The 20,684-nt window shown below is 39.7% G+C and overlaps 1 protein-coding gene across 10 annotated transcripts in view; it reads left to right on the plus strand.

Annotated features, from left to right (window-relative positions):
• UTRN (utrophin) overlaps positions 1-20,684 on the plus strand; it is a 340,627-nt gene that overhangs the window by 58,890 nt on the left and 261,053 nt on the right. For all 10 annotated transcript variants that reach the window (XM_085575353.1, XM_085575352.1, XM_085575354.1 and 7 more), the window contains 4 exons: positions 14,953-15,045; positions 16,487-16,564; positions 18,285-18,377; positions 19,239-19,411. In XM_085575353.1, the coding sequence (XP_085431479.1) occupies positions 14,953-15,045; positions 16,487-16,564; positions 18,285-18,377; positions 19,239-19,411 (437 nt within the window). The remainder of the gene's footprint in view (positions 1-14,952; positions 15,046-16,486; positions 16,565-18,284; positions 18,378-19,238; positions 19,412-20,684) is intronic.

Consider the following 20,684-nt stretch of genomic DNA (forward strand, 5'->3'; position numbering starts at 1 on the left):
GTAATGTTGCTTTGGATGTACTACTTTATTTTGTTTGGTTCACTGTTTAGAATAATTTTGGTTAAATAGACTTTGTTCTTACTCTTGTTGAATATTCCTAGTGAAATGTCAGTGTGTAGTGAAAACATAGTGTAGTGTTTGTTCCCTCAGTTTCTTCATGCACATAAACATATCATACTATATTTTAGGAAAAAATGAAAAATTCTGTTTGTTAATATATCAGAATAGTTATTTGCATGAGCACACCTGCTTGGTTTTGTTTAGTTTTGGTTTTGTTTAGTTTTGGTTTAGTTTATCTCTATGTGCAATTTTCAGAGTGCATTGCAGCAGATTTTGAACCTTCATCACTGTGTTTACTCCGTTGCTGAGTCAGCTTTACTCACTCTGCAAACCTCTAGCTGAAGCCACCTGGTGTTGCTACTCAAGCCTTGACTGAAATTTTATATAATTACTTGTTCATTTTGAATTTTCCTCAGCTCTCATGCTGTGCAGTTCTCATTTTAATTCTCTTTACTGGCTTAAAACTTACTGAGGATCTTTCATCATTTGGGATGATAAAGGAAGTGACGTTTGCTTTGGAATGCTATTTAATGCTATTTAAAGCCTGTTTTTTACACTGTTCTGCTGATAGGGAAAAATTACATTTTGCCCAGGAACATAAGTGTCTGTGGAAAGATTTCCTACTTCATAGTTTGAATGTGTGAAAGAACCTGGAATATTATCAGGGAGAACTCATGTTTTTTTCTACCTAGTGTGGTGCTGCAAATGGGATAACTGGTATTTAACTCATTGAAAAGTGGCATGCATGTGAAATCCTTAAAGCAGATATAAATATAAAGGAAGGATGTCTGTGTGGTTTGGTGGTGGTGTTGTTTTGTTTGTTTGGTTGTTTTCTGTTTTTTTCTTTTTTTTTTTTAATAAAGTTGTGGCAGTTTTTTAGCAATGAGTGGCTGCTTCTGGACTGCTGCCCTTCTGAAGTTTTTTGATCCTAATGTAAGGAATTTTTACCTTCCTTTCCTTCCTGTGAAACAGGACACTGGGCAATGCAAGGCTTGTGGTCTTGGTTGAATCATTTTGGCTTGGGTTTGCTTTGTTTGAAAGCTGATATCCTGCACTCTTCATCCAATGCATTCTTGGCTAGTTTGCTTTTTGAAGGAAGAGTGTGTGGGTAACGAGTTGCTCTATGCTTGCCTTTCGACTGCTGCTCAGAGGAGTGCTGGTTCTGCAGGAGGAGCATTAGGCAGGGCAGGATCATGTAAGGAAAGAAAATGTGGTGAGAAAGAAAGGACTGACTGTAGTCATGTAGCTGGCCTAGAGACGGCATGAACATGGAAATGACAGTGATACTGAGAATGAATGACAATCATACTGAGAATGTGCCAGGTGACTCATCTGTGACTGCCGTAGGCATTGTATTGAATATGGTAAAATTGTTTTCAGTCATTCTGCTTGTAGTTACAGGGATGTAACTCATACAGCGTCCTTCCTTCTGTACTCCGTAATCAGACAGAGCTTACTAAGCAACTGGATTTCCCTAGGACAGGATATGGTCAGATACTCACAGGATTTGAAGTTACTGTAGCTTTGTAACTCTGTAACTTCATGACCCATTAAAAACTTGAAGCTATGAAAGCCTTGCTACTGATTAAAGAGACACCTGTAAAAGGACATACTCCCAACTGCTGCATGTCCAATTCAAACTTGAGCATGGCTATTTTGGCATGACAAGACACGGATTTATTAAGACTGGCATGTTCAAATTGCAAGGAAAATGGTGGTGTTAAGTAGAAGTCATCTCATGTAAGAAAATCTAGTTTCAACTGTACCTTAAAAATAGAAAGGGACTGATTTCAGTCCTGTTGTATCAAAGTTTTTTTATGTACCAAGTCATTTGGATTGTTTAAAATTCCTTTTCTGTCAACTAGATTGATTTAGCTGCTTAGTAGGGTAGAGAGATTGAAGAGGTTAGTTAAATGTAATCAGACTTACATTGCAGAAAGCAAAATGGTAGCTTAGGTATTTTGTGTGGAATTGCAAATTTCATTCCGAGAATTTTACTTGTCCTTCCATGTTAATTATATTGTACTTGCCCTTCATTTAAGCAAATAGAAAGTAATCTCTTGAGCCTTTATAAACTAGCTTAGCATACAAAAATTGTAAAAATTTCATAATGCTGAGTTTGATTTAAGTCAATTCAATAAGGTTTTACAAAGAATCTAAAAAAAGAGCATTGTCTTTCCCTTCTCTCATCAGAGAATAGGTAGGTGAGTAAAACACTTGAAGTATCTCAAGTGTGCTGTAAGGTGCCTGCTTTGGTACCCTGATGGGTGAGATAAGAGTTCGTGGTGTAGATCTCAGTACAGTAACTTGGTTTTGTGCTCTTGGTTTAAACTCTGCTAGAACAATGCCATTTATTTGTGTGCATTGTTTGAAATCAAGGCACAAACATTTAAAGTGCATCATTTTAAGGTCAAGAAATATACTTAGCCAAGACTCAGTGCTCTGTTAGACATACCTTAGGAGAGCTGTACGCACTATAACTCACAAGCCTATGATGGCTGTGTAGTAAGGATATTTTGTTAAAATTAAAGGGAATAAAAATTGTTGGAGAAATAGTCTGTTACCAAGCTTTAACCAATAGGAAAGTTTTTGAGGCAGAGCATTTCAACATGTGTTTATAAAGTCATGTGACGTTTTTACTAAGTGTGTTTTTTCCATTACTCTGTCCAGTTTAATTTCAAGAGTTGGATTTAGCTGTTTTCCTGTGATATAGCCTTACCAATTAAAGCATCTAGTTGTATGGATAGCTGATATGTTCTTTACACAATGTAGGATTGTTTTCTATCCTTTTATCCCTTTTTAGATTCAGAACACCTTTCTGCAATGCAGAAGTGCTATCTTGTCACAATGGTTTTTAGCCACTGCAAATAAAGGTAAACAGCAGAATTGGCTACTAATTTTTAGTGACCAATCTGAGATTTTAGCTAAGTTGTCCCAGAGGATTTAACATTTCTCTGATGTCTCTTGATATAAAACAGAGCTCTTGATCCTGATGACATAATTCAGAGGGTTGATCTCTTCTGCAAACTCAATCAAACCATCCAAAATATCTAGCTGGTTTTCAGATGGAGCTTGATCAGCATAGAAAAGGGACTTGAAGATGATTATGCCTGTGTTAGCAAGGACTGGCGTTAATGATCTAAGGAAGTCTCTTAATCCAGCACACAGTTAGTAATTGCATGTAAAATTATGTCTTGAATGATTCTCATGAGTTACAGGGGAACTTCTGGCTAACAGTGGAATTTGAATTCAAGTCTGGAGGATAATGTAGTGCCCCAGTACCCCTATGTTATTTGTTTCACACAGGTAAAGAAGAAATGAGCAAAGATTTTGTAATAAACCCTAGTTTGTCCAAATATCTGAATAGCTTCAATCTTTGTCTACTTAGATGCTTTATCAGCAGGCCTTGGATTTTTAACTGCATCTTGCAGATCTCTGATGCTTCAGCTTTTAATTACAGAGCAAAGTAGTTGGATACTCACACTTGCAGCTACAGAAGGTTTCTAGAAACTCAATAGGTATGTTAAAGAGTTCAGGAGTCTTGTGTCCCACTTTAGGATCCTGCAAGTACAATTCTTTCTGCCCTGTTTTCTTTCTTTACTCCTACTCTCTCACCCTGTTTTCGGTTGGTATGTTTATTTGTTTTTTCCCCCTCACTTACTATTACACCCTCTCATGTCAGAAGCCTTGTCTGCCTGGCAAATCCTTGTAAATATGGAGTTTGGCTGCCCTGCCTATTTCATACCCACTTTTGCCTTTTTCACTATACCTTTTTTGCCATCAAAACCCAGTTTTTCTTTTTAAAACTCCAGATCTGCTCCATCTGCCCTTCATTTCTCCTCTCCTGCCTTTACAGGATTTGATGCTTGTGTGGTCAGTCCTATTTTTGCATCTCCCTTTGTCTCAGCAGTACTAAGCTTGCCCTCCCTTCACCTTCTTGCAGAAATCAGTCTTTGCTGGTTTTAGTTTTTCTCATTTTCCAAGGTGGTACTTTTCCAAGTTTGCTTTCAGATTGGTTCCTCTCTTCCTCTGCTCTTCCTGAGCTTGGCAGGTGGAGCACAAAGTCAGCACAAGAAACATGATTCCCTAACTTAATTTAGACCCATGGAGTCAGGTCTGTCACAGCCTGTTGGAACTTAGTTCTGTCACTCACTAGTGTAAGTTTACAGATCCAGCACTGGCAAACTGAAGCAGTGTCTTTTTACCAAAAACTTGTTTTTTCACATTTGGGAAATTTTCCACAGGGATGGCAAAACAAACGTTATTGCTAGGAAGGTTTTGCTGTGCAGAAAGATCATAAAAGCCCAGAGATTTGTGGTATTCAGTGAAAATGACACTAGATTTCCCTGCCCCTCAGTTATAAGTCTTGGATATGGCAGGCTGTTGAATGGAGTCAGCTAGGGCATTGTTCCAAGGTGTCAGGAACTGCATTCAAAGCCCTTGCATGCCTGAGCACTGGGCCTCCCTTTCCTTTCCATCATGTGTTATCCTTGCTTTCCAATACAAGCACTTTTTTTTTTTTAGAAGCCTTAGACAGTTTTACTTGTGCATTTGCAGTGTTCTTGCTGCAAGTATTTGTGATTCTGCTCCTCCAGGTCCTGTGCTAGTGCCCTGACATCTGCATTGGCCAGTATTAACAGGGTTTGGAGCCAGTCCAGGATCTGCCAGTATGAATAAAGCCAGACATCCCACACTTTTACAGCATCTTAAACTCTTTTTCCTACTCTGTGGTCTTCCAAAAATATGTTTGACTTTAGGGTTAGAGTAAAGAAGAGGAGGAGGTGCAGCTTGAGAGCAGAATGCATCCTTCAGGGCTGAGCTCCAAGTTGGCCTTTGAGAAAGCAAGTGCTCAGTGTGGGGCTCCTGCACATTTCCTCTCCTGGGCTCTGATATGTCCCCTCCCCTGGAAGGACACCGAAGGAAGAGGAGAATAGGCAGGCCAGTAGGAGAACTGATGAGTTGTACTTGGGGTGCTTTGGGGTATTGTGGCTTTATGTGCATCTTAAAATTGAAACAGTTAATTCCTCGTTATACCAGGCATTAATGAATTTGGTAACTGTGAAGTCATCTTTCAGTTTTTTGTGTGGTGTGCTGAATAGATGTTTTCCTCTATTTCTGCTCCTTAATTTTCTTTCCTCTAAGGATTGTTTTGTCATAGTGGTAAATGTCAGGTCCCATACTTCTGAAGACAGTTTGCAGCTCCACTGCTGACCCTTAGCAACTGTGATAAATCTTTTTAAAGGCAAAATTATACCTATCCATGATAACTAATTTCACATGACCTGAGATGCCTGAGGTCAAAGACATTTCAGAAGTGGGTTTTTTTTGGGGGAAAGGAGAATTACAGAGTTCAGTGTATTAGTCATGCAAGAAAAAAAGATCAAAAAGATTGATTAGGCAATTTTGTCTGTCCAAGGTGACATCACCTAAAATGGTGTCTAGTTCTTTTTGCAGTGCAGTTTTTGTGGTGCAAACAAAGAAATACTTAATGGCTGGTAAAATATTGTACAGTCTAATTGCTTCTGATATTTTTCAATGCTGGATTAAACTGTAAAATGTAAATTCACTCAAAGACAGCAAAGTTTAAAAAGCAACAGCCTTGGTAGAAAAGAAGAATAATCTGGGTGGAAAAGAATTAAAGGTAGCATGAGCCAGCCTTGAAAAAGTAAATTCTTAGTGTGCTTTTTTCACTGTATTTTTTTAATGAGAAGACCAAATAAGCCTTTCTAGGCCTAGCATATGTATTAGCCAAGCAGCATGAAAGTAAATTTTTCTTCTCTAATAGGTTGTGAATTATGGTAAGGATGACTACCTTCTAGCATAAAAGCAATAATATGTAGCATTTTGTGATCTCTCCCAGATATAGCCATGGCAAAAAATTGTCAGTTTTCTGCCTTCCTTTCAATTTCTGCTGCTTTCTGCTCTAAGAACAAGGTGTGGGCAGCATCTCCCTTGCTAGTCCTGAAAGCTTTGTGTAGTAATAGGGGCTGTAAGTATTGCTGACTCGGTTAATGCTCTGGGTTTGGGTGTGATTCTTGAGCTTGGTTATCATCCCGGTTGTTGGAGGTTTGTAGGACCTTCTCAGCACTAGAGCTGTACCTGGTAGAAGCACCAAAGCAAATCTGTTCCGTTACCTGTTAGCTGCTAATGAGAATAGTCAACCTGGTTAGCAGGAATTTTTTTAAGGGTCCAGTTGAAGTTATCTGGCTTGAAAAACTATAAATAAAAGGATAACCTTTCAGTCTTACAAGAGAAATAACTGACAGTGGTAAGCAGGGTCCTAACTGCCCCTGCTGGCACTGTTATGTAATGAGGCTTAATTGCAAGCTCTGCTTAATAACATTAAAAATGTTATTGTAACATAGGCTTCTGTAAATGCATTAATAAATACACTGGAGAAAGACCTACAAAGTTACTGATGCCTTGCAGTGCTATTTACACTGATAGATCTTCCCTCCTTTGGTCATGTTGTCAGTTGAGTATTTTAGGTGCTCTGTGAATTTAACTATCTTTAGCTTTTCAGCTTTGCTGCTTCTTAAACTCATGTCTGTCATCTAGTAGAATCAAAATTTTCGGCATATCTCAGTGACGAGTATTACTTCCCCCTGCCACCCCCTGTTAGTCTGGGGTTTAAAATAGCTATTTAGTTGCTTGTAACCATTATTTTTGAGCACCAGTAGTTAAAAATAATTTGGTCTGTAAGGTGTCTTCCTCTTATAACTTTTTATTTATTTGCTTTACTTGGTATTTGAAATCAATGTTTTGGTACCAGTGTCGTTGAGATGCCACAACTCCTTGGAACTATTCAGCGTGGAGCAGAATATACTCAGTGAAAATATATCTGTCACAGTTTAGCTAGTATTTGTGTATGATGTCCTGTAACTCCTTCATATTTGTGGAAGGAGAATGGAAAAAAGTACCACATTTTAATAAAAATACTTCTGTAAATATTGTCTATGGTTTTAAATTAGAAACTGGCGAGATTATTTGTTGACATGGTTGTTTACTTTATTAAATGACCTTTTTGCTTTCTGATTTGTTTCCCACATTGAGTTCCCATGTGCTGGCCTTATGATGTAGCAGCACTTGACATGTTTTCTACTTGGTCTTGGTCACGATAAAGTGTAGTTCTTGCTCCTCTGTTGTTTGAGTTTAAACTGGTTATCATGAGTTCCCTGGGAATGTACTTGAACATTATGGATAGTTCTGCTGTCATTTAAGAGCCCAACCTCTCCAATACTTGCCCATTCTCAAAGGAAAGGGGTCTTTACAGTTCTACTACTACTTTGACCTATGTATTGAGCATCTTATTATATGTTAAAAATTGTCATATATTGGTTAAAAATAATTAATTAAAACAACTCTTCATAAAAGTGACATTTGAAGATAGAAGAAATATGATGGAAAATCAGTATGTACTGCTTTCTATGTCTTTTCAGGTTGTTTTGATGTTCCTGAAGTAGCAGATAGTGTAAATAGCAACCAGGGCTTTTCCCAGCACTGTTCTGAGCAGCTGGAACTTGTCTGCTACATTCCCTTAGTGGTGAGGGTAATTTGTATAGTTTTATGAAATGTGTTACTTTCCTGGTGGCAGCCAGTGTGCATTAACTGTGAAACTGAGAGGAACTTTCATCCTGGTTTTAATGTTGTGACTACAAGGTCTGAATCAGTATACCAAGGAGGATGTGAAATGGAGGTGGCTTACCTCTTATTCTCCAATCTCTTTGCCATTCTTTAATTGAAAAAGTTAGGTTTAATAATGTAGCTTCAATAATTATTGATATAAAGCACGGGTAAATTGCTACAAATAATTGATATGAGAAAATTTTGTGTTTCTAATTAAACAACTAGGTAAACATTTAAACTTCTTTAATGATTGCCTTTGCGTATAATTTCATGTTCAAGAATAAAGAACTTCAGTAGTCATGATAAAATGATAAATAATAGGTGGTGTTTGAAAAAAAGGTGGTTTTGTCCTACTGAGAATTTGTGACTCCCTTTTTTCCTCTGACTTAGCTCAATTTGATACAGTTCCCCACTGGTAATAAAGGGACAATTAAGAATGTTCTGCTGTAGAACATACTCAAGAATGATCACTGCCTTGTAGCTGTGGTGGCTTTAGTAGCACAAACTCTAAGTGTTGATGGCTGGGCTTTTGACTGTCAGCAGCATTGGATGACTTAAAAAAATCTGATGTGGATTTTGTTTATATCTTCCTTCATTTCCTGGGAGTGCTTTCTGTCAAAGAGAAGGAATGAATTCTGCACAGTCATGTTGGCTAGCCTGGATGGCCTTTCGTTGTGAGTAATTCTAGATGCACACAAGGAAGTGTGAGTCACTCTCTTAAACCTGATCCAGGTAGAGGGACTTGAAAGACAGCCAAAGGGGCATATGAGGCCAGCTGGTGTGAGGAGAACACTGCATGTGGTATCTCCTTCCCCAAATAGTTCCGGTATCTTGCTGGAAAGCGTAAAACTGATGCCTGAGGTGCCTGGCCTTGTGTATGTATGGTAGCATCTGGTCTCTGCCTCAGAGGTCATTAATAAACTGCTGCTTCCTCATGAGATAAATCAACAGAAAAAGTAGTTCTGCTGTGGATAACTAGTTCTTTGTCTCTTCCCTCCTTTACTTGCATTCACACAAAGGCTGGCACCAAAATGTTTGTTGGAGGAAATGTAACGTGGCGCATTGGATCTGGTTCTGATCCTTGTGTATGCGCCTAGTGGTGCATAACGAATGTTGTCATCATGCAAAGTTCATGAGAATACAAGCAAGCCTAGCCCTTAGCTTATGTACGGTCTCTAGCTTTTATTTTTTTTTACTTTCCTTTCTCTTGCTCTGCCTCCCTTTCCCTTTCCTTTTTCCTCTTCTTCTTTCCCTTAACCAGCCATGTTAAGTGAATCACTCCTTTTCTGCTATCAGTGCTAATGTAAAGCCCTGAGGAACCAACACTGCCTCTTTCTAAATCTGTTAATTATGTTCTTTTGTCTGTTTTATCAAGCCCTTGTGTCTGTTACAGTAACTGTGTACAGCTTTGCTGGCAAAGCCTTCTTGAACAGGCCGAAAGAGATTTCTGCCAGGATTTTTTGGTGCTTTTTTTTTTTTTTTTTTTTTTTTTTTTTTTTTTTTTTTTTCTGCTCTTGCAGCAAACATAAGCAAAGCTGATAAAAACTACCTTCTGTTAACTGATAAAAGTGTTCCGTGAGTGGGATGTGAATGCTTTACACCCTGAACCGGCACAGATCTTCTGGTACGAAGTGTGTCCCTGCCGGTCCTTTATGCTGTCTTTGTTGTGTAAGCTGGACTCTGTTTTGTCTTTGAGAAAGGATCTATTAGCTGCCTCGTATTTGTACAACGCTTAGCACAATGTAAGCTGCTCTTTAAGTACTTACCAACACAACCATGACTAGCCATTTGTCCTTGTGAAGGGCTCGTTATGGTTTGTCACTGTCACTCTTTCTTACAAGACAAATACTTAAATTTCTCGATCCATTATTCTCAGTGATGGACTACTTCTCCTTACAGGATGCTGGCAGGGGCTGAACTACTTTGTGCTTGTGTAGTCTTTAAGTATTTAGAAAGTGAGTAAAATGTTAGTTCTGAAAAAGAGAAATTTAGATTGCCTTAGCATACTGTATGCTAGACAAGACTCTACAGAGAGAGAAATGCATGTGCTTTTTGCGTACTGCAGACTGTGTATTTATTTGTGTGTGTATCTGTGGCTACAGACTTCATTTTTCAGAAGGCCAGATTATTTTCTGGGTGTTAGGAGTGAGCAGTATGGATGTGGGTAGATATGGTGAAGGAAGCAAGCTGCAGAGCCCCATGCTTTACCTTCTGTCTTGCCCTAGAGCCCAGGCTCATACAGCAGCACACCAGCCTGCCCCAGCTGGTCTCGGGGCTGCCTGCTTCACCCCAGGGCAGTCTGCATAGAGCAGGTGCCCTGATGGTAGTCAGACTGCTGGGTCAGAGCCAGGGTTCATGGCCCCTGGCCTAGAAGTACAGGTCCACCCTTAGAGGCCATGCAGTGCATCTCCCAGATTGCCCTTGCCCTGCCACAGCAGCCTGGCCCGGTGGGCTCAGCAGTGGGCACTACTTGTGAGCTGCTTGGGCTCTGCATTGGTTTTATCACAAAGAGAGGGTGATGGCAGCAGACTGGCTTGGCTCAGGGCTGGCTCATACCTGGCACAAGAGGACATGCATAGCTGCTTTGTCAGCATTGCTCCAGAGCTTCCCCGTGTCATTTTTTGGGAAATAAAGGTATGGGACTATCACTTGGGGCTGCCATTTCCTGCACCCTTCTATGCTTAATAAACTTCATGAGTTATGTGGCTGTCAGAAGCTGGGATCTGTGGCTGTTCTGTTTGCATAAAGAAAGTAGAAGACTTCCTGAAGCTCAGTGGGCTGCTATCAAACTGCATCCCAAGAAAGCACAGTATCCAGCTGCACAGGCAGACACAGCAGTGATATTTCTGACTGCAGACTATATGGTTCACATAGCAGATCCTTGCATGGAAATGTGCATTCAGGTATGAGTAAAATGCATGTGTAGGAGGAAGCAGTGTGAGCAGAGCAGGATGCAGTGCCTGTGCAGTCTCTGCTCCACTGGGACATCAGCTGCCTGTTAGGGCTGGCTTTGTGCCCTGATGGGACAGCTGAGGCTGCCTGGGTGGCAGCTGCCACCAGGTGTGTACATGGGATTCACGTGGGCGTGGGAAGCTGAAGGTTTCCAGTTTTCCTGGTGGGTGTGCTTCTGTAGAGGTGGTGATGGGCTTGGTGGGGTGGGTGTTGCAACCTTTTCTTACCAAACTTGAGTCACCTTGCATGTGGGAAAATATATCCTGTGAGCCGTCTTCTTTCCCTCAGAGAGCATTTGCTAGGCTTCACTAAATACAGAGCTTTGTATATGGCGTTGTCTGTTTTGAGGATAGTGGATACTTGAACAAACCAGGAATGAGTAGTTTAGTGTGCAGAAATAATTTAATACACTTTTGTTGACTCTTTGAACTGACAGCAAAACATGGTGCTCTGATGGCCATCATAATGGAAAAGTCATTCTCCTGAGAAAGCAGAGCTAAATTATTTCCACCATCACAGCAGGGTGCATTGTGTAGGGGTGGAGCATACCATGACCTGTTGAAATGAACGACTGAAAGCAGGAAGTCATTCAGCTTGTTTTCATGCATCTGAAGTGAGGGGATGGAATCAAAGAAAGAAGACTGTATCCTCTCGATACTCTTGTTGCACTGTATTAAATGAAGTATCTTTCTGCTTTTTCAGTAGTTCCAAATCCTTTTTAACTTCTGGACCTAAGGCAACATATTAATTGAGGCTATATGGTTATAACATTCTCAGTTTTGGTGTTGTATATGTGTGTGCTGTTCTAATGATATGTAATTATAATTAACTGTATAATTATAAAGGCTTTCCTTCTGTAGGGCCTTTGATGGTGTCACCCACAACACCATTTGTCATTAAATTGGAGAGATAGGGGTTTGATGAACAGACTGTTAAATAAATGAGGAATTGCTGAGGCAGCTGCATCCAAAGATTTGCAGTCAACTGCTCAATGTCCAAGCAGAGATCAGAAATAAGTGCTGTCTCTTGGGGTCCATAATATGATCTGAAGGGTTCAGTATCACCAATGACATGCAGTGGGTTTGAGTATGCCTTCAGCAAGTTTGCAGATGACACCACACTGAGCAAGTGCAGTTGATTTGCAAGTGGGAATGGAAATCACCCAGAAAGACTTCAGCCTAGAGAAGTGGGCCCATATGAATTTTGTGAGGTTTGGCGACGCCAGGGATGTGGTCCTGGCCTGCACCTAACCCATGGCCTTCCCCAGTATCTGTACAGACTGGGAGATAAATGGATTAGGAGCAGCCCTGTGGAGAAGGACTTGTGGGTACTGGTGGATGACAAACTGCACGTGAGACAGCAATGTGTGCTTCAGCTCAGAAAGCCAACCATACACTTGGCTTCATAAAAAGTGTGGCTAGCGGGTCAGTGGAAATGATTTTCCCCCATTACTCTACTCTGAAGAGACCCACACTTCAATGACTAAGAAATTTGGTTGGTTGTTTTTTTTTTTCGTTTTTTGCTGTCACAACGAGTGTTTGATTATTTCTGCATCCAGAGACCTCTGTTAGCTCCTACTGCTTGCTTTTCTGGTCACATGAACAATTTCCTTGTGCCTTTAGCAACCTGTTTGTACTGTCTTCAGTGTGGTGATGCAAATCAAATGTAAACTACATTTTACTGGCATCTGGGTTGATTTCTCTGTGGCTGATCTCTTCCTGTATTATGACAGTAGATGCAGCTAATCTGCATCTCTATTTCTGTTATCCTGTTCTCTGGCTTGTAAAATCACTGAATGGTTAAGGTTGGAAGAGACCACTAGAGATCATCTAGTCTCCCTCCCTGCTCAAGCAAGGAGCCCTAGAGTGTACTCAGGATTGCATCCAGATGTTTTTTGAACATCTCCAGTGAGGGAAGTTCCACAACTTCTCTAGGTAATCCATTCTGTTGTGCGATCACCTGCACAAGGAAGGTACTCCTTATGATCAAGTGAAACTTCTGTCAATTTCTGCCTGTTGCCTATTGTCCTGTTGCTCCACTGAGAAGAGCTTGGCTCCATGCTCTTGAGACATTCCCTTCAGGTACCTACAGGCACTGATCATGTCTCAGTTGTCTCTTCTTGATGCTGAACAGGCCCAGCTCCCTGAGACGTTCCATGTAATGGAGCTCCAGTCTCTTGATCAACTTTGCTACACTTTGCTGGAGCTACTCCAGGAGCTCCACATCTCTCTGGTACTGAAGAGCCCAGAACTGGACACAGCACTCATGAGTCTCACTAGCAACAAGTAGAGAGTCAGGATCATGTCCTTTGATCTCCTGGGAGTGTTCTCCCCAACGTTCCCAGGATACCATTGGCCTTCACATGGGCACACTGCTGGCTCATGGACAGGTTGTTGTCCACCAGAACTCCCAGGTCCTTCTCCACAAAGCTGCATCCCAGCAGATCAGCCCAAGCCTGTACATACATGAGATTATTCCTCCCTAGGTTCAGGACCCCGCATTTGCCTTTGTTGACTTTCACACTGTTCCCCTCTGCCCATCTCTTCAACCTGTTGAGGTCCCTCTGAGTGGCTGCATGGCCCTCAGGTATTGGCGACTCCTCCCAACTTTGTGACATCTATGAACTTGGTAAGGAGGCATCTGTCCCTCCATTGAAGTCATTGATGAAGAAGTTAAACAATACTGGACCCACTATTGAACCTTAGGGGACACCACAAATGATAGGCCTCCAACTACACCCTGTGCCAATTATAGTGACCTTCTGGGATTTGCCATTCAGCCAGTTCTCAATCCACCTCACCTTTAACTTGTCCAGTTCACACACCTGAGTTTGCCTATGTGGCTATGATGGGAGACAGTGTCAAAAGATTTGCTGAAGTCCAGCTAGACTGCAGCCATCCTTGTCTCTCCAGCCAGTTGTCCCATTGTAGGCTCCAGCATGTTTTAAAAGTTTGGCTAAGTTTCTATGCAGCTGTGAAGCACCTGAATAATCTGTGAAAAGATCATACTTACCACTGCTTAGCTGGTTGAAATTTGTTACATTTAGGTGTGTTTTTGTACAGGAAACTTTGTGGCTGTTCAACTCTGACTTTTTTTTTTGTGTTGGTAGTTTTCATAGTATCAAATCTAACTAAATGGGGCACCTAAAAAAAAACCCCATATGAGTTTTGGAGAAAACCAGACGTTTGCCAAAAAACAGGGTTCCTTGAGCTGTTCAGATCTCTTTTTCTGATAATTCAGTATTTGTCAATTACGAGCAACTATAGGACAATTATGAGCAGCTATATCTCCTTATAAGGAGATAAGTGAAGACAGGAGAGATCTATGCCAGCTAATTTATGTCATGTAAGGCAGGGCTTTGACAGCCTTCTTTCTGAAGAGCAATGTTAAAACGTGAAGGTGATAGAAAAAGGAAATATTGGAGTTTTTTGTGATATTCAAAAAATATTTTTCCTCTCCTCAAATTGTCATTTGAAAGGGACAGTGAAATCAGTAGTTTAATTGATTTTTAGGCAGCCAGCAGGTGAATATTACAAAGCAAATCAATTTGGTTGCTAGCTGGCTGTGTCTTTTCCCCCTGTCCTGTAGAACTGTCCCACAGTAACTTTCTTATGGTCCAAAAAGAGATAATATAAAAAGGAAGAATGGAAAAGGTTAACATGACTCTACTCTCATCTGCCACAATTTTTGTACAGAGTCCCTCCACTCCCAAAGAAAGCAAAAATTAGAAATTTATGATTTAGAGTACCTCTGGGTTTCACATTATGCTTCTTTTCCATGGTAGAGAAAGTGATTAATTTGTTTCAATAAATATTATACCTTTTGATCTACTGGTCTTTGTAGAACAGTGGTATCTTACCCAGTGCTCAATTCCAAGTAATTTTTTTGTCCTTTTTTTTAAAATCTGAGTGAACTTGTCCTGGTAGCTTCTTTCTGAAAAGCCTCAGTTCTTCCTTTAGATGCAGCCAAACCAAAGCATTCTTTCTCAAATGAGTCCTCAAACTTGACAAATTTTGTTTCTTTGCCATCTTTGCGTGTTCATGCATCCACCCTAATCTGAGCCAGGATGCACTGATTTGATTCCTTAGTACAAGGCTGCTGATGCATAGGACCACACTGACAGGGAAGAAAGAAAAATACACTTAAAAAGGGAAGGTTTCCTACTTGATCACTGTACAGTCACCTAGCTTTAATTTGCTACTTTTAGTGCCGAATAAGAATAAATTAAAAGATACAAAGGAAAAAGTATATTTCAGGGAAGTTCTGCTTAAACACTGTTTTTATTAATCCTTTATTTTTTCTTTTCTTCTGCAGAGTGGGAAGGCCCCGGTGAAAGACATGTTCACAGATCTCAAAGATGGAAGGAAGCTTTTGGACCTTTTGGAGGGCCTGACGGGGAAACCTCTGGTAAGAGAAACATCTGAGTCATATTTCCATTTATTAAAAAAACCCAAACCAATGAATAAACAAAACACAAACTGATGCATGAGATTAAAAAAAATAAATTATTTAAAACCTTAATTTGCTTGTAATGTGTACTTGTTCTTTACAGTTCTAGTGAAATTCCCATGAACTTCACTCATGAGATACAGGGTCAGGCTGAATCTTAACTGTGTAACCCTCTCTTGAGAGTTTACTTAAGGGTCTAGCAAAGCATGTAATCAGTGGTGTTGTTCACATAGTCTATGTTTTTACTAGAGATCTTTTAAAGGTCTGTTTCTGGATGACCAGGTAGACCTGTGTTCAGCTGGATCCCCGTGGGCTTCTAGTAAGCTCATGAAAGACCCCTTAAAGAACAAAAAGAAAGTAAAAGACAACAGTTAGTAGGTAAAAATCTGCATCTTCATTGAAAAGATTCATCATCTACAGACAGGAAAAGGATTAAAACTGCTCAAAATGTATATGGGAAAGTGCATGTGGCTGAAAATTCTTCCCCTGCTACCATCAATGGCTCTTCAGAAAGATGCATGAAATATGGTGAAACCTGTGTCATTACTTGGGATTAAATTCTTGATTTCACTATTTATACTAAGCCTCAAATTTGTTTATGGACCTTATGGGGAACCTTAAGTCATACAAAATTTCACAGTGCAAGCTTACTTTTTTTTTTAAGCAGATGTGTTTTACTACTACTTTTAATAATTTGTGGTGTGATTCGAAATACGATGAAAACAACATGAATTTTTTTGTATCTAAGTTGACTGTTGTGCTCCAAATTCAGCTCCATGCTTTTGCAGTATGATCACTTTCTGCCACAGGAATTAAATAATGGTGATTAAAAGCAAATGGAGTGGCAGGTATTGTCAAGAGTTGAAGGTTTGTTTTTTTTTTGGTGGGGTTTTTTGTCTGGTTGCGGACTTTTTTGGGTTTTTTTTTTATTCTCTTGATATTAAAAGGAAGGGAAAGTCAGGAAGAATAACTTCTTCCCAGTATGCAAAGATTTAGCAGGCTTTTGGTGCCAGAAAAACAAATTGCTGCTTGTTCTCTCTTGGGAGCCAGAAAATTTCAAGTACTCTGGCAAATGTTCAAAAGCCTCAGATTTTCCCCAGGAACTCTTCCTTTGCTTTTGCATTGGTGGTTTATAATTCTGTAGATGCTGGGAATAAAAATTTTGGCCTTAACTGAAGATGAGCTGAAACACATTTTGACTCCAAGGCCTGTCCTGTGCCTTGAATTGGGGAATATTATTCTGACCAGTTTTCATTTTGAAATTGTTGTGGATGATCTTGTTTGGTTTTTCTTATTACTACTGAAAGAAAGAAGTTAAAATCTGAAGATTTCTTCTCTAGTTTTGTTTGGTATGTCCATTAATTCTGATGTTGAACAGATTGTAACTTTTTATTTTCAGCCTAAAGAACGAGGTTCCACACGAGTACACGCCTTGAATAACGTCAACCGAGTACTGCAAGTCTTGCATCAGAACAATGTAAGCATGTTTTTCCACAGCTTTTCAGGAGATTCTTTAGTTTTTTGTATGTAAATGAGTTCAGAATGCAGAGAGTAAAAGCTTTTTGTATCTGAGACCTCATTGAGATGAGTAAACTGTTCATAGTTTCTTATATAATGCAGAATTTCCATTCTGCAAGATCTTAACATGCAAACTTGATAATAGTATTAAACCACTGATCACACTCTGGCTTGTTGAGATGTGTGCAGCTCCCAAGAAAAAGGTGCCTTGATGTTTTGCTATTGCATAGCTGGTGAACACAGCAGGACAAAAGAATAATTTCAAATAATGCTGCATAACTTGTGCAGGAACCTGTAAGGGGATGGCAAGTTTCATGGCTCTGTCCTGCTCTACGCTTTCAGGAGGGTCTTTTCATTGATTTCTGTCACCTCTGTGTCAAACGTACAGTGTTTCTAATTTGCAGCTTTGCTAATGATCAGAAGAACAAACAAGCAAACAAAATCAAATCTTCCTTTAAGAAAAACAAGAATATTAATTATTTGGCTTAGTATTTGTTTCTACTGCTTGGAAGACAGTAGTGCTATAGTAAAGTGGTTTTAGTTTTTCTTCCTTTTTTTGATTAACAATTCCTGGTAAGTGTGCTGTCTATACTTAGAATTTCTATTTGTGAATGTCAGGTCACTAAAATAACATAATAAAAACATTTTGGCAATAAAATACATCAAATACAAGAAATCATGGGCATATTTATGTAAACTGCTGATTGAAGGGTGACACAACATTCTGTATTATACTGCAATTTCCCCTCTGTGTTGGTGGACTAGTGTCATATTTCTTGGAAGCAGACAAAGCTGGCAGTCGGTTCTTTTTGTTCTTTGAGGCACTGTAAATATTAACTTTTAAAAGGATAAATAATGAGTTTTTCAGCTTGAAAATGATTAATTTTATTATAACAATAAATGAAACAATACTGAATTGCAATAATTAATGATTTCTTCCTTAAGCTGACAGCATCTGGGTTTCTGGAAGTAAACAGATGGTCTTAGTTAGCTGAAGGTTGTTAAGGTCATGTAGTTGATTTATGCCTACTGCTTAGCTTCATTAGAAAGTATGTTGTGTGTTATGATGGAGGGAAAAGGCATCCACTGAGAAGCAGTTGCATTCTGTTGTTTGAGAGTTTGTAGGCTATGAAATATTCATAACTTGTGAAATAATTTATAAAAGTGTTTAAATATATATTGCAAGGATCAGACAAACCTAGGGTGTAGGTGACCAAGTGATCCTGTGAATCTCATCCTTTAAGCAGAATGGTTCCAACTAAGGAAAGTCAACTTTTTTGATTTGTAAATCAAATTAAAATATAAAAATAACTGAGGACCAAACTTGCTTAATTTTTATTTTCTTATCAAGTCCTTTATGCTTGCATTTCTGTTTTTCAGTTTTGACTGCTGGTATGCACCTGTATATTTAGAGGAGAGAATAAAACTCTTCCAGTGGAATATATTCTTTGGTGCCATCTCTTGTCATGCAGTTTAAGCAGTTAATGTTAAGTTTATTTAAGCAGTTGTCATGACAAATTCAGATGAACAGTTTTCTGTCAACTCTGCTTTTCTCTTCAACTACTATTTATTTCAGAGCACTTGGTAATACTTGGCTGGACAGCCAGGGATATGGGGTGGGGTTGTTACTTGGAGCTATGATAACAGTGTTTAATAGAGAGTTGATTCAACCTCTCCAGGTGGAGCTGGTGAATATTGGAGGAACTGACATCGTTGATGGAAATCACAAGCTGACGCTGGGGCTGCTCTGGAGCATTATCTTGCACTGGCAGGTGAGAGTCTGCTGTGAGATCTCTTCCTTTCCAGGAATCATGTACATTGTTCTGCTGTGATTTTCTCAAACCTTCCCAGGCTTTTGGTGGCAGAAAATACTGCTTCTATTTTGGGCTGATAAATAAAGGCAGGCCGGTATTTGGTTTCTGCTCAAAGTCTATTGGCTGCCTCCCATGATCTGTATTCTCGTATGCTCACAGTTGTGCTCAGCCACTCAGTTTAGTTCCTGCTGGTGTGAATTGCAGAGAGGATTTTCGGGCTGAAGCATTGTATTTCCATTCCTTCCTCAAGGCCTTGAGGCAGGTAGTGTTTTACTGTTTAGGTAGCTGTGTTTGTCTTGCATCTTACAGCTGCTTTGTAGGTCTGTTAGTCTCATAGATGGAATTGTTCCTGGTTTATCTAAGTATCTAGGATGATCACTGAATTAATTTGGAGGGACCTTTGTAGATGTGTATAACTAGTACCCAAACAACAAAGTACTTTTGTAGGATGAGCAGATATCCTCCTCTTGCAGAAAACCTATACAAGCTGTATTTTTTGAGTTTGTTTACTGGAGGAACCACAGCACAAAGCAGTAAGGAGTTTTATTTCCTATGCTTAGAGCAGACAGCATCAAGGAGAGTGAGAGGATTATAATGTAAGAGTAAAGTGTCATTATTACACGAAGCATCACTGGTTCTTGTAACCAGTAGAGGGCAAAGATGACCTGAAGACTGCTATTCCCAAATTTCCTGTGAGGAATTGGAGTTTGATTCATGCCTTTTCATGGGGAAGCCCCTTCCATGATTTGTGAAGTAGTTTGGTTTTGTAAGGAGGAAAAGTGGGGCATATGTTTGTAAGGTGTAGTTGCTGTCTTGCAGGTGAAGGATGTCATGAAGAACATCATGTCAGATTTGCAGCAGACCAACAGTGAGAAGATACTGCTGAGCTGGGTTCGCCAGTCCACCAGACCTTACAGTCAGGTCAATGTTTTGAACTTCACCACGAGCTGGGCTGATGGACTTGCCTTTAATGCTGTCATCCACAGACATAAGTAAGTGGCAAACAACTTATCTTTGACCTAGTGAAGTGAACAGCTTTTATCCTCTGTCTTCATGCTTGAACATTTGAGAGCTTCTGGCCCATTTCAGTGATTCATTGTCCAGGATTTTTGTTTGCCTTTTTTTGTGGCAACAAATAGCAGTAGTGGGATATTGCCAGCAAGACTGTAGCCAAGGCAGGAGGGTAATGCTGAGTTCCTGCATGTGCACAAACATTTGCTAATTGGAGTGGGTTTACATCCCACTTGGTATGCATTTTACAGTAAACATATTGAAAGGGTCTCTGTGGGAGAAGGAGGAGTTGACCATCTCTTTCATCTGAATTTCTCTCCTTCTACCTTCCCTCCTTTGCAAAAATAAATTTTTTTCCATTGGAGAATGCCATATAGTTTCAATAAGAAGATACAGAAGCTTCAAAATGAAGAAATGAGAAGCTCTGTAGCTTTTCTGGTGTTTTTTAATATATCTTGCTTGAAAGACAATGTATGTAGTTCTTTCAGAACTGCAGGCAAAACTGTGGGGCAGAATATCAAACACTTTAGGTATCTGTAGAATATCCTTGAGTTTGTTCATTATACTTTATAAGGAATGGAGTTAAAGTTTCTTTGCACAGATCTTTTGTGTTCTTTCTGATTTTTGCAAGATTCTTCAGAAGTTTAAATAAATCATCATTACAGATTCCATTAAAGTTGCATACTTTTTTTACTTCCTTTTTAAAAAATCTCTTCTTTAAGATTTACTGGACAATCCCTTCTAATCCTGTGTCTCTTAAATGAAGTCAGCTCATTGCTTTTTAAGGTCTTACTGTTGTTACCCAAAAATAATCATTTTAATGTGGAAATGGTGTAACAATTTCTGGAATTTAACCATACCTCCTGGTCACCAGGTATTTGACACAGCAAATGCTTTACATACACTTAGATTTATACCCAGCAGGTGCAAAGTGTTTGCAGAACATACATTCACTTTGAGCCGGCTCTGAAGTGCCCATTTGGCCTGTGGTAAGCACAATAGCCACAGTCGCAGGCTCACTGGCTTCAGGACAGGTCTGCCATTACATAACTCTGTGTCTCGTGGACCAGAGCTGGCTTGTGGTCAGCCTGCATGGCTGTGTGAGGAGAGCCAGCACCATGCTGACGGCTTCTGCAAGTCTGGAAGGAGTACTGTGCAAGGACAGAGCTGCTAAACCTCTCACTGGAATTTATCACAAGTATTATGAAGTCCCTCCCCCAGATTGTGTGAGCAGTTATGGTGATTTTCCTACCA

Source organism: Lonchura striata, chromosome 3, assembly GCF_050655825.1.
Source record: "Lonchura striata isolate lonStrDom1 chromosome 3, ASM5065582v1, whole genome shotgun sequence".
Lineage (NCBI taxonomy): Eukaryota > Metazoa > Chordata > Aves > Passeriformes > Estrildidae > Lonchura > Lonchura striata.